Source organism: Ursus maritimus, unplaced genomic scaffold, assembly GCF_017311325.1.
Source record: "Ursus maritimus isolate PB19 unplaced genomic scaffold, ASM1731132v1 scaffold_1, whole genome shotgun sequence".
Taxonomy (NCBI): Eukaryota; Metazoa; Chordata; class Mammalia; order Carnivora; family Ursidae; genus Ursus; species Ursus maritimus.
In genome coordinates this window covers 69,611,765-69,625,769 of record NW_024423343.1, presented here as the reverse complement: position 1 = coordinate 69,625,769, position 14,005 = coordinate 69,611,765, and the positions used below count along the sequence as shown (strand labels likewise).

General features: G+C 36.2%; 1 protein-coding gene across 1 annotated transcript in view; it reads right to left on the bottom strand.

Moving 5' to 3' along the window:
• The window catches only part of BAZ2B (bromodomain adjacent to zinc finger domain 2B), a 404,062-nt gene that overhangs the window by 123,407 nt on the left and 266,650 nt on the right, over positions 1–14,005 (bottom strand). Inside the window, exon 5 of the mRNA XM_040644603.1 lies at positions 6,693–6,836. Coding sequence (XP_040500537.1) covers positions 6,693–6,834 — 142 coding nt within the window. The 5' untranslated portion in view covers positions 6,835–6,836. The remainder of the gene's footprint in view (positions 1–6,692; positions 6,837–14,005) is intronic.

Sequence of the window (14,005 nt, the reverse complement as noted above, 5' to 3'; positions counted from 1 at the left end):
TTTATTTATTTATGTGAGAGAGAGAGAGAGAGAGACTGCGTGTGCACAAGTAGGGAGAGGGGCTAAGGGAGAAGGAGAAGCAAACTCCCCACTGAGCACGGAGCCTGATGTGGGGCTTGATCTTAGGACCCTGAGATCATGACCTGAGTGGAAGTCTGATGCTTAAGCAACTGAGCCACCAAGGCACCCCCCCCAAAAGATTCGAACTAAGTGTACAATGAGCTATTAAATGTTCTGAAGAAAAAAACTGCTGAAACTGGAATAGAGCTCATCTGTACGTATCAGGAGTTTATTACACTTCACGGGTTGGGAGATATGGCAGGGGGCCTATCGCTGGATGAGCTCAAGTGGATAGGTAATTGGCTCATTTAACATTTGTTCTAAACTCCTTTCAGTGTGTCTTCCTGCGATGTAGAAGCTGGGCAGCTAAAAAACTACATTTACCAGTCTCTCTTGCAGCCAGGATTCTGGATGTTGTTTAGATTCTGCCAATCAGATGTGTTTGGAAAGAATTAAAAACTGAGTTAAGCTGGCAGATTAGCAGCACAGGAGGTTATCCTTTTTGCCGGTGTAGGTCTAGCAGGCACCACAGATCCACCTTGGAGGCAGTGATGTCAGTGGTTCCTGATTACTGGATTGCAGCTAAGGTGGTATGATCCACGGAGTCTTCCGCTGGAACAGTGGTGTCCTGATTGAACCAAAGGTAGTTTCCTTAAGCAGGCCAAATCAACAGTAATGCCCTGAAATCATCTGTGGGGCTGGGGGAACCGGCTCCTCGATAATTGCATAAGTACCCTACTCCCTGTATTAAATCTCCTTCTGCTTAAACAGCCTTAGCGGTTTGTGTTTTCATGGGCTGAACTGACTGATATATCAACCAACAGCCCCAAATGGTCACAGCTGCAAAACCAAAAAGCCGATTCAGTCTATCACAACTGGCCTGATACCTGATAACCATAGATTTTTCAAAGTAATACTAAAGGGGAAGTGAAATCTTTAAAAATATATATCTATGACCTTGAAGGTAAAAGAGGAGTCCTTAAACAAGACAAAAAGGATAAGCATAAATAAAAATACTGATAAATCTGACTACATTAAAATTGGAAGTTCTATTAATCAAAAGACAATTTAGAATTAAAAAAGACACACCACAGACTGGGGAAAGATATCTCCCACAAATATAACTCACAAAAGGACTAGCATCCAAAATATAAAACACTCATAAATCTGTAAGAAAAAGATACATAATCCAATACAAACATGTATAAAGCCCTATATAATCACTTCAAAAAAGAAGAAATCCAAAAGCTAAAAACATAAAAAGGTACCTTAATGAGACACTATTTTGTATTCAGCATTGACAACAATCAAAAAGGCTGTCAATGAGAAGTATTAGCATGGATGACAAGCATCAGGAATTCTAATATACAGCTGGTGGGAAAATAAATTAGTAGTACTGGTAAAGTTGAAGACATTTTCAGAAATATAAGCTTATTTGCACTGGAGTCCATGTGTAATGGTCATAAAACATTATAATTGGCAAAAACAACTCCAATATTCACCAACAGTTGTGGGGATATATAAATGGATGTGTATTCCATTAAATGCAACATGCAAAAAGATACCTAAGCCTTTTATCCTTTAAAACTTATTCCTCCTCCACATTTCTCATTACATCACTCCTGACCCAGTTATTCAAGTCATGTTAGGGCTTCTCTCTCCCTCTCAACATTGCCTTGCCAAATTTGAATAGTCATTACATCCCATAAGTATCTACTCCTTAAATATCTCTGCAACCCTCTTTCTCCATCTCCAATAACTCCTTAATTTGGGCCCATATCATTTCTTACCCAGATAAATATAAGTAACTCCTAAAAGTCTTCTTTGCCTCTGATCTCATTCCCATTGCAAACTGATGTTTGACATGATGCTAAAGCTTTCTTTTTCAAAGCCATGTGATCATATAAAACCCTTCCACTTGAAGCATGAATAAAAATAATGATTATAATTTACTAAGCCCCTGATGTATGGCAGGCATTATCTCATTTATCCTTATAGTGCTACAAAATGGGTGGTGTTATATCTATTTCATAGATGATGCAACTAAAGCTCAGAGAGGAATAAGTAATTTACCTAAATTCACTGAGCTAATATGTGGATAAGCCAAGATTCAATTTCAAGATATTTTGATTGCAAAATCTTTGCTTTTAATCAATACAATATTCTGCCTAAATTCCTAAGCATCACACGTGAAGTTCTAAATGGTCTGACATGACCCTACTCCCCAGCTTGACCTCCTGTCCCTCTGGTTCCACTTAGCCATAGTAGATATTGCCTATCCATTCTCTCCTTCCTTACTAATAACCTCTATTTTCTTCAGGACGGCAGTATGCTCAGCTAAAAACTAGTTTTCCTGACCTTCCTTGAAGCTGAGATTACCATTCTGATGAAAGAGATCTAAGTGGAAATCTCTAGATGGGGTTTCTGGGACAGCTCTTTAATAAGGGTCAAAGTAAGCTGGTATGCAACTTTTGCTCCACTCTCACCCCACCTTCTTCTTTCTAGGAAAATTGTGCTGTATGTGGCTGTAGCCATGGGATACGTATGTGAGCATGAAAGTCCCATACTCCAGAAGACAGAATATAAAATTAGGAGCCCAGGTCTGGGGTGCCTGGGTGGCTCAGTCGGTTAAGTATCTGTCTTCGGCTCAGGTCATGATCTCAGGGTCCTGGATTCAGTTCCGCGTCTGGCTCCCAGCTCAGTGGGGAGCCTGCTTGTCCCTCTGCCCTCTGCCCCCTCCCTACTGCTTATGCTCTGTCTCTCCCTTTCTCTCAAATAAATAAATAAAATCTTAAAAAAAAAAAAAAAAGAGCCCAGGTGTGTGATGGCATTATCCACTCCAGGACTGTCTTTCTATGTGTTTGTGTGTTTAACTGCCATGTTTTCCTATTTATAATTAAGCGTTGTCAGAATGACACACCCTAAGTTAAGGCCTTTGCTGGTCAACTTGCAATTTCCTCAATATACCATGACTGGGCACACTTCTGTAGAGGGAGGTGGCCTGTAGTTAGGATACACATATAAAACAGTCTCTTTAATTTTTCAGAGAAAAGTAGGCATATGTAGGCTTTAGCCAGAGAAGCTTTAAATGGCTTATTTGTTTTATATATTCAGCATTTTTATAATAAGCTTTTGTTTGAAGGTTCTACCTTAAAAATGGGTTGAAAGCCACTGGTCTATGACACAATTTAAACTGTCACTGAAATTTATCAAAGTTCTATCTTTTTATTAGGTCAATGACCACAAATCTCAAACAAACTTCATAAAGTTTCCTTGGGGAACTATTATTCTCTTAGCTTTCTCTCAGAGCCAATAATGTGGAAGAATCTGAATATCAGTGAGACTGACACATGGGATACTGTGCATCATTTGGCCTTTTTTACAAAGGTTCTGGTGATGTATTTCCTATACCATTCAGGGCCTTCTGAGGAACTGATAAGCTTACTAGCAATGGTGTGTGAGTCATGTAAGCCATTACATTTTCCTTTTATTCTTAGCAGCTCATTCAGTAAGTTTTTTGTTCCGTAAGAGTGGCTTTCTTCAGCTAACACCTTTTCAGTTTTTAGAGCCTATGGTTTGATATTTTAGTTACTTTCTGTTTGTTTATTGTGCCAATACATTCACTGAAAGCTGTCCCAAATTATTTTTTAGAAATAGGCAAGTTATCTTTTAAAATTCGTACCTTAAAGGGAAAAGAAATATTACTCTTCTGATAAGACCAACAAACTAGTTACTATAATAAAATTAAAGGTGTGCTGTGCTGTGAGATGCAGTCCTCCCATGTCCCTTCATGTTATTGCTGCATATGCGAAGAATGCAAAGCCTAGACCATTCTTTAAGCAGGCCATTTCTCAGGATTGCATTTGCAAGGAGCAACCCTGAAGGATGAAGCAACATCTTCTTCAAGACAAAGAGTGGGTTTGCTTTCATTTGTATGAAATCAATGGATTCCCCAAGTTCAGTATTCTTCAGCTGCGACACAAACCCACTGCATTTATAAGATTCAATTGGGCCATCATGTAGCCTCTGTGGGACTTGGGAGGCATGGGGAACCAATGCCAACATGATATACATGTTAATTGCTGTGAAAATAAATAATAAAATTGCCGACCTAGGAATTTCATGTCCTTTGCCAGCATCCATAATAGTGACAGATTAACTTGTAGGTAGGTTTAATCCCAAATCCAGACAAGGTATTCACTCAGAAAAATTAGTTGATCATTCAAAGTTTGAAAGCAGGTTTGAATTACATCCTTTGTAACTCAGAAGAATTCCTATAGACATGCCATTAATGAAGATGACAGAGAAAGGCCAATTAAAGTAACTGTTTAAAACAAAAGAATGTCCTCAAAGGAGCCATTAAAGAACTGTTGAGGTTTCAACATTTTAAAGATGAAAATTGTTTTGTCCTCTCTATACATCAAACAAATTGAGGAGATTTAAGTTGTTTATTAAGACAAAGAGTCTGGGCACATTAACACTATGATCTTGTTTTGAAATGAAGAGAATTATCAGAATGAATGGGCCAAAAAGAATGAATCAAATAAGAGAAGACAGGAAAATATGATAAATAGAGCTATGTAGGGCAATTGAGCATTCTCTTAACCAACCAATGGTTGGAAGTTAATATAAGGCTTTACTTTAAACATAAACCAAAACACTGTGAAAGTTAAAAACAACAACAAAAAAGCATTTTCTTAGAAAGTTAAAAAACTTATGCTGGGGCGCCTGGGTAGCGCAGTCGTTAGGCGTCTGCCTTCGGCTCAGGGCGTGATCCCGGCGTTCTGGGATCGAGCCCCACATCAGGCTCCTCCGCTAGGAGCCTGCTTCTTCCTCTCCCACTCCCCCTGCTTGTGTTCCCTCTCTCGCTGGCTGTCTCTCTGTCAAATAAATAAATAAATCTTAAAAAAAAAAAAAAAAAAACTTATGCTGTACATACTGAAAGTATAGTGTGTTAATAACTGATCTATTTCTGAATAAACATAGAAATAAAATATGCTTCCGTTCAAAATAAGCAACTCAACATAAAAAGTCTACAACTTTTTAAGTTGGTAAATAAATGACAAAGATATATTCCTTTCTAGACAAGGAAATTTCTGATGCTACTCAACAACTCAGCATACCCCTCCCCTTTTGCAACTCCCAACTACTGCTAACAAAAAATAGTGCCTAACATCTGACTAATTCAGAAAACAGAGAAATTGGTAACAGCCAAGTGTCCAGAACACTCATGGCTCTGTACTCAAGAATGCTATTAAAACTTACTTCAATATTAAAAAAAAAATTCTCTAGAAACATTATATAAAGACTAATTCAGAAGTGAATACAAAGTTAGACAGCAGATTGGAAGATAGACTGAAGTGAGTTGACAACAAAGGAAAGAAGAAGAATTATAAAAAGCAGGGAAGAATAATTACAAAGGTACAATTGTGTGCAATCATTTAGACTAACGATAAACCTGCATCACTATTTTTGAACACAGCATATCATCAAAGGCATTCATCATTTCATATATAAGGGACATGTGCATGAAGTTGTGAAAGGACTTAACCAAGACTGCACAGGATGCAGGAGAACAGGGATTTTATTTTATTTTATTTTATTTTATTTTATTTTATTTTATTTTATTTTAAATAAAAGACTATTTTATCTTAGTTATTTTATAATCACTAAGAAAATTCTATAGAAAATTGTTCTGATAAATCAATGACAAAATGACATCCTTCTTGTCATGCCATTGATTAAAAAAATAATAGAACAAATATATATTTGGCAATTTACTAAGGTATTTTGTTAGCAAACATTCCATATTTATGCATTTCATTTATCCAAAATTATAAATCTAACTTTAAAAAAGTGAGATATCATTTAGTTCTACTGCTTATGAACATATGAAATAATCTTTAAGATAAAAAATATTTAAGGTTAAAAATCTTCCTAGTGATAAAGGAAAGAGTTAATCACACTTAACACATTTTCTCTTTTTTTAAAAAAAGGATGTATTCTACCAAACCTGTGTTTGGGCAAAGAGTGATTTTGGGCAGTAATTAAAAATACCTTCTATATAATTAATAGAAATTTATGGTACTTTCATTTCTGAAATAAAGCTCTTATCATTGTGTTTTTAGCAATCTAAACTTTGTTCATGTTTAAGAGAAACTTGTCATGCTGTTCATTTTTAAAATATTTTCCATCGAGTAAATCATCTCCCTTAGGACACATCTGTGAACTGGAGTAGTTGGAGTTTGGTGAAGGATATTTCAAATACCAGAAGCAAATTTAGAATAAAAGGTCCATAGCACTGGTACCTAATCTTACCACCAAGGACTCCTTTGTATTTCTTCACTCCCTCATGGGCCTATTGTTTCAAAACATTTCACGTGTACTCATTGAAATGGTCAAATTAAGACATTATGATGAAACTCTCCAACAGAGCCTCTAATAAGCATGAAAAGTGCAATCTCAGCGTGCTGGTAAAATACAGAAAAAGCACAGACTAGGTGTTTAACTTAGTTATTGTTCAACAGGTCAACAGAGGTAATGAAATCATGTTATCCAGTTCAATAAAACACTATGAATGCAAATCAGTAAATGGATGGCATTCTAAAACTGAGTTAATAAAGGGTATTCACCACATGGGCTGATTGTAGAGCTAAGTGAAGCAGCTCCCGTGGAAAGGCCGCCTTTTGAAACTGATGAAGCCACAGAAGGTAGAGAAGATGAAGGTGTACTAGTGGAGGCTGTTGACGATGGTAACCGTTCTCCAGACTCCATATCTATGAGAGGGAGAAAAATGTTAATTCTCAGTATTAGATAGTGGAATTATTCAAAGAATTAAACATACCTTATTATCAAAATAAGTCAAACATTTAGGGATACTTTTATAAAATATGACATAATTTCAAAATACACGCTCTTTGGAAAGATAAAATATGGAATAAAAACATAAGAATAATTTAAAATACCAATTTATGAAATAAGTTTAATGTTAAGTATATCAAAACTTCTTTTAATAGACTTGCATATAACATATTAATTTCTTATTCTTCCTAAATTACCTCATCATCTATTCATTTACAACTTATTACCCATATTATCTTAACAAATCAAGAAAGAACACTACATTTCAATGGACTGTCTTCGAAATCCAACTCTTGTTAAGTCTTAAGCATCCAAGAATCTGACCTGGTAACCTCTATCAGAGCAAGCACTCCTCCCCTATCAAAAAGACAAATACATTTTAGAGTTGTTACTAATGCCAGGTTTGAACTATAGTTAAAATGGTCTTAGTATGAGCCCTTTATAATGACCGGGCCACTTACATGTGTCTTTAATTTACTTGCTTAGCTATTTCAGGTGCAATCTTACATTGGTCTTATTTTAAGTTTATGTTGATATTAAAAATCTAGAGTAGAAATGGGTGAAGGAGAATCAAAAGGTATAACTTCCAGTTTTAAAATAAGTCAGTCATGGGATATAACGTACAGCATGGTGACTATTGTTAGTAATACTATAGAGTACATTTGAAAGTTGCTAAGAAAGTAGATCTTAAAAGTTCCCATCACAAGAAAAAAAATGTGTAACTGTGTGGTGATGAATGTTAAGTAGGCTTATTGTGATGATCATTTTGCGATATATACAAATATCCATCATTAAGTTGTACACGTGAAACTAATTTCAAATGTTATATATCAATTATATCCCAGTAAAATTTTTTAATCTAGAATAGGTTATGGTTATTTTAGTAATCTCTGCAAACACTGATTCTATAAATAAGCAAGAAAGTCATGAAGTTCACAATTGCTTTAATAAGTACACAACTTATGGGAAGAAACAAAAAAAGATACTGCTCACTTATAACTGAACTTATGATCAACCACAAGTAAACTTTTGCCATTGAAATCTCACCATAAAAAAAGATTTCTGTATGGAATTCTATAAGCAATTCACATAATTACTATATATTTTCTAAAAAAATTTTTTTGATTTAAAAATACTGACCAATTAAAATAATGCAGGGTTAATGTATAAATGTTGATTTAATACATATAGTATCTAGACGATTTTTCTCATATAGTAAAGGTTATCACAGGTTGACACATAGTATCATTAGGAACCACTTCAGTAAGTTTTACAATCATATACAATTCAAAAACTTCTCTTCATATTCTGGCACTGCTGTCAATCACCTCTACAGATGATGATACTGCTATAATGAATATGTCCATATTCTTAAAGAACTTTTCTTTATCAGGATTCATCATGGAAAAGAGTAGTTGGTACTGACGGTTACGTGAAACTAATGCTTGAAAGGCAGGTTTTGGTCATCAAACAGTCACCAATGAGCTTGGAGACATGTAGCTGGTCTGATGGCAAGGCCCATACTAACATTTTCTCCACAAATTATTTTCACCAACAAGACTCATTTCACTACGTACAAAAATTATGCGTCCCTCACCTAGTTTACAGAAAAAGGCTATTTTTTAAAATGTACAGCTGGCAACCTCACTGTCTTAAAAAATTCTAAAATGTACTATTTAAACGTGTTATTTTTTTAAAATAATGTAAAGTTGTTGTTGTTTTTTTTTAAATTTGCCTTTGTACTCCAGAGCAAAAATAATTTGGTGATATAACATAGATAAGTACTTTAGCTGGGTACCTGGCATAAAAGTATTCAATAAATAATAGTCATTACTTTTTTTAGGATAATAAACTATGAACCCTAGGTATGTTTCTTTCTGTTGCTATAACCTGATTCAGCAGGTAAAACCCAGAAAGCAAAATGAGCAGTCTCTACATATTGCTTTTTGGAGATCTTTTCCTGGAAATGGTGATTAAAATTAAAAATATACATATTTTGGATCTTATAATCTACTTTTGAGAACCTATTCTGTAGAAATAAAATCCTAGTAGCTTCTTTAACATTGTTTAAAAATAAAATTTAAACCTGGCAATAAGAAAGAGTAGAACTACAGCTAGTAGTATGATGTTAAGGGCTTTTTTTAGTTTCAGTAAGGGTGGAATTTTCTCTTTCATTCTTGGTTCCCTTTTGTTCATTTAAGTGGAAAAGGGCTTTACTTTTTTTAAAAAAAATATGCTTATGCAGCCATTTTTCTTAGAAGTTCGAGTATCTACATTATTCATGTATTATTTGATCTTAGTACTGCAGAGACAGAGTCAGGGATGCTGCTGAACTCCTACAACGCACCGGACATTCCCCACACAGAAAATTACCCGGCCCCAAATGTTAGTAGTGCTAAGGTTGAGAAATCCTGGTCTAAAGTATCAAAAATTACATTACGTAGAATTCAATTAACTAAAACTTTCTATTAAGTAGTAATTCTATATAATTGTTATAATAGGATGGTTCAAGCTGATTTATTGACATTGCAATAAATGATAACATTATCGTTTTATTCAAGCTATCATTTGTGTCAGTCTAACTCGTCTATTATTTTACATTTTGTCCTAATTGTTTAAAACTGATAATGTACGATATGTCATTAACACATATCAGAATATTTGCTCATACTGAATAACATGAATTTACTATATTTTACTAGGATGATATTGACCAATAACAATTCTGAGAATAGACAAAAATCAGAATTACCACAAACAACTTTCCTGCATGATTTTTTATACTGCATCCAAAAAGCTTCAACGATCAGTTGTTAATGATAACACTGTTCAAATTCAGGCATTTCAAACTTCCCTTTTGTGTAATCACAGAGTTTATGAACGCTGACAGCTGCTGGGCGTAAAAGTGAACAGGTGCTACTGGGGCGGGCAAGACACGTTGGCTAGGAAAAGCAAACGTGGTCAGCTGCCCTTTGTGTTAGTTGCACGAAACCTAAAAACGGACTTAGATATTTCCCCTAAAAGGTGTTCTGTCTTTATCTCTGCCAACAATACCGAAAGTTCTCTGTGGGAATTCAAGGCACAAAAGTCGATTTGGTGAAACCTGACTTTTCCTTGCAATGTAAACTCAAGTGAAAAACAATAACCAAGAACAAGAAAGATCATGAGGTAATCACTATGCTGCTGCTTTTGGTTTAGTAGTACGACTAACAGTAGATTTACAAGTCCACGATTTTCTGAAAGTTCTGACAAAGGCTCTTATAAAACTATTTCTTTAGATAACTTCCAGGCAACTGAACACTAGGACAAATAATATTTCAAGATTTTAAGTAGCAAAACAAAATTAAAAGCCAGGAAGACACAAACACTTTTCTGGTAAGGGATTTTGTGAAATAGGAGATAAGGCAGAAACACCTTATTAGACAACAAACAAAATTATATAATATGTTTGAAGGAAAAATCATTCTATTTACAAAACTTTTATTTACCTACATTTTCAAAAATAGTTATTTTGAGTAATTAAGTACAGTATATTGTGGCTTAAAATATGAATATATAAAATGAATCAATTTCCTTTGAAGCCTCATATATTTTAACCACCACTGTAAAGAGTAACAATTACATCCCCAAACAAAAGTGGGCTGGCAATCAGGTGCTCTGTGTTGCAGCCTGTGATCTGGAGCAAGTCTCAGACACCCTAAATACTAGTTTCCTTATCTGAAAAATGATAGGTTTGAACTAAATTAACCCTTAAGTCACCATCAGAGTTTTATCAACTTGGTGGTAAAAAACAAAACAAAACAAAACAAAACCTTCACATTGCGTTAAAATATTTAACAGTTAGGGGTAGCTGGGAGACTCAGTTGGTTAAGCATCCAACTCTTTTTTTTTTGTCTTTTAAATTTTTTTTAAATTTTTTTTATTATATTATGTTAGTCACCATACAGTACATCCCTGGCTTTTGATGCAAAGTTCGATGACTCATTAGTTGCATATAACACCCAGTGCACCATGCAATACGTGCCCTCCTTACTACCCATCACCAGCCTATCCCATTCCCCCACTCCCTCCCCTCTGAAGCCCTCAGTTTGTTTCTCATAGTCCATAGTCTCTCATGCTTCATTCCCCCTTCTGATTAGCAAATGTTGAGAACTCGTTCTTTCTGTTAGCTGAGTAATATTCCATTGTATATATGGACCACAACTTCTTAATCCAGTCATCTGTTGAAGGGCATCTCGGCTCCTTCCACGATTTAGCTATCGTGGACAGAGCTGCTATGAACATTGGGGTGCATATGGCCCTTCTCTTCACTACGTCTGTATCTTTGGGGTAAATACCCAGTAGTGCAATGGCTGGATCATAAGGTAGCTCAATTTTTAACTTTTTAAGGCACCTCCACACTGTTTTCCAGAGTGGCTGTACCAACTAGCATTCTCACCAACAATGTAGGAGGGATCCCCTTTCTCCACATCCTCTCCATAAGCATCCAACTCTTGATTTCAGCTCAGGTCATGATCTTAGTTAGGGTTATGAGATGGAGCCCTGGCACTCAGAGGGGAGTCTGCTTGAGATTGTCTCTCTCTCTCTCCCCACTCTCTCTCTCTAAAATGAATAAATGAATCTTTAAAATGTTTAACAATTTAATTCTACTTTTTCCTTATCCTCCCTTTCATTGGCCTGGTTTTATCTATAAATATGTGTCATGCTAAATTATAAAATTCTGCTAAATCTTTTAAAGATCTACTCATCTTATTTATACCTCGAGAGACTTGATAAGAAACTTATGCAAGAATAAAGCACGGATTTTCACACTGTTCAGTAAATATCTATTCAAAAGGATTAAATATTCCTTTGCAATGAGACATCTGTGAGAAAGAGATTATCCTAAGATATAAAAGAATATTATAGAAGATCTGAGCAAAATTTAACATGTATGGATCAACTAAACTGTAGGTAAAGTACATGAATTTAAATATTGACTAGGATTAGAGATTTCTAACAAGGATACAAAAGTCAAGAGAATAAAAAAAAGAGACAATGTGTAGTTAATTGTTTCTTTCATCTACAAAGTCCCAAAGTACAAGCAAAAAGACCTAAAGAATTGCTTAACTAGGAAATACAACTAAAATTAACTGGAATTTCTGAGATATTTCTGGAGAGTAATTGAGGCTGATGAATAAGAGATTGAGAAAATGAAGCAGGGCAACAAACAGAAGTCATGTTACTTTATGCAAGATATCCACATACACTCAGAAGTTGAAGAAAGAAAGATGCCAAGTACTACAGTCTGATGAAATAAAATAAAAACTCCCTTTCAATGGGGAAGAAGCAGAGCTAACCTAATAGGAAAAACACACTTCTTAAAGAACAAAATGAGGGCAAGAGTTTGTGAATATTATGCAAAAATATTTTTGTCTTGGTAATCCTAACATTAGGTTTGTCTTTCTAATATTATCACTCTCCTGTTCAAAATTTTCAGTTTATCCAAGAAGTATATTCACACATATGGGTAAAGATATATGTAAAGGGGGCGCCTGGGTGGCTCAGTCGTTGAGTGTCTGCCTTCGGCTCAGGGTGTGATCCCAGGGTCCTGGGATCGAGCCCCACCCGGGCTCCCTGCTCCACTGGGAGCCTGCTTCCTCCTCTCCCACTCCCCCTGCTTGTGTTCCCTCTCTCGATGGCTGTCTCTCTGTCAAATTAATAAATAAAATCTTTTAAAAAAGATATACGTAAAGGATATTTATTACAACATATTAATTGTAAATGACTTTTAAATTAGGATTTATTTGAGAGAGAGAGCAGTGGGGAGGGGCAGAGGGAAAGGGAGAGAGAGACTCCCAAGCAGACTCCCTAAGGAGTGTGGAGTCTGACACGGGGCTCACTCCCATGACCCTGAGATCATGACCCAAGATGAAATCAAGAGTCAGATGCTCAACTGACTGAGCCACCCAGACACCCCTGTAAACAACTTTAAAAAACAAAAAATTCCACCAATTAGGAATTGTTGAATTATGGTACTCCCTTTAATAGAATAACATGCAGCTATTATAAAAGAATGAAGTAGATCTATACTAGATCATCTAATTAAATGAAAAAAGTAAACTGGGGAGGAATAGAAATAGCATGATCTCATGTGTGATGAAGAAAAAAGGGTATATATTCTTATGCCTGTATGCACAGAATATTTCTAGAAAAATGTTTAAGAAACTGGTAACTGGGGGCACCTGGGTGGCTCAGTCAGTTGTGTTGTACTCTTGGTTTCAGCTCAGGTCCTGATCTAGGGATCCTGTGATTGAGTCCCTCCTGGGGCTCTGGCTCAGCACACAGTCTGCTTGGGATTCTATCCCTCTCCCCGCCCACCGCCCCTCCCTCAGCGCACATGCTGTCATGGGCCTCGCACTCCAGAGAGAAACAAACAGAAAAAGAAAAAGAAAGAAAGAAACTGGTAACTGTTTATTCCTAGATAAAGGGACTAGGGAATTGACATCTAGGATAGATGATTTGTTTTTCACTATGTATCTTTTCTACCACTTGCTACCATGTGCCAGTATTCATGACAGTTAAATTAAAAAAAAGGACTTCCAAAGATTTGTTATTGCTCAAAATTACCTTTCAGTATGTTCTACAGGGAGTTCCAGTTCAAGATGGTGATGCAGAAGGATCCTGAACCCACCTCCTCCCACAGACACACTGAGTCTACAGCGACCTATGAAACAATTTCCTCTCAAAAAGACCTGAAGTCTGGCTGAGTGATGACTAGGTATCAGGCAAACAAGAAAAGCACATCGAAGCAGGGAAGAGGCTGAGACACAATCTTGCTATAAAACCCCACTCCTGGGAAGGAGACCCACAACCAAGAAGGCACTCAAAATCCAGAGGAGCAAACGGTTCAAGCCCCACACTGGGCACCCCAATTTTGATGACACACACTTGAGAGATGAGCCCCCAAAACAAGTAACTTCGAGAACCAACAAGGCTTGCATCCCAAAACCTACAGACTATCGTGACCTGAGAAACTGCTCTTAAAGGATTCACACTCAGATTCACTTACCCCAGGACCCAGCTCCGAGGCAGCCAATCGTGC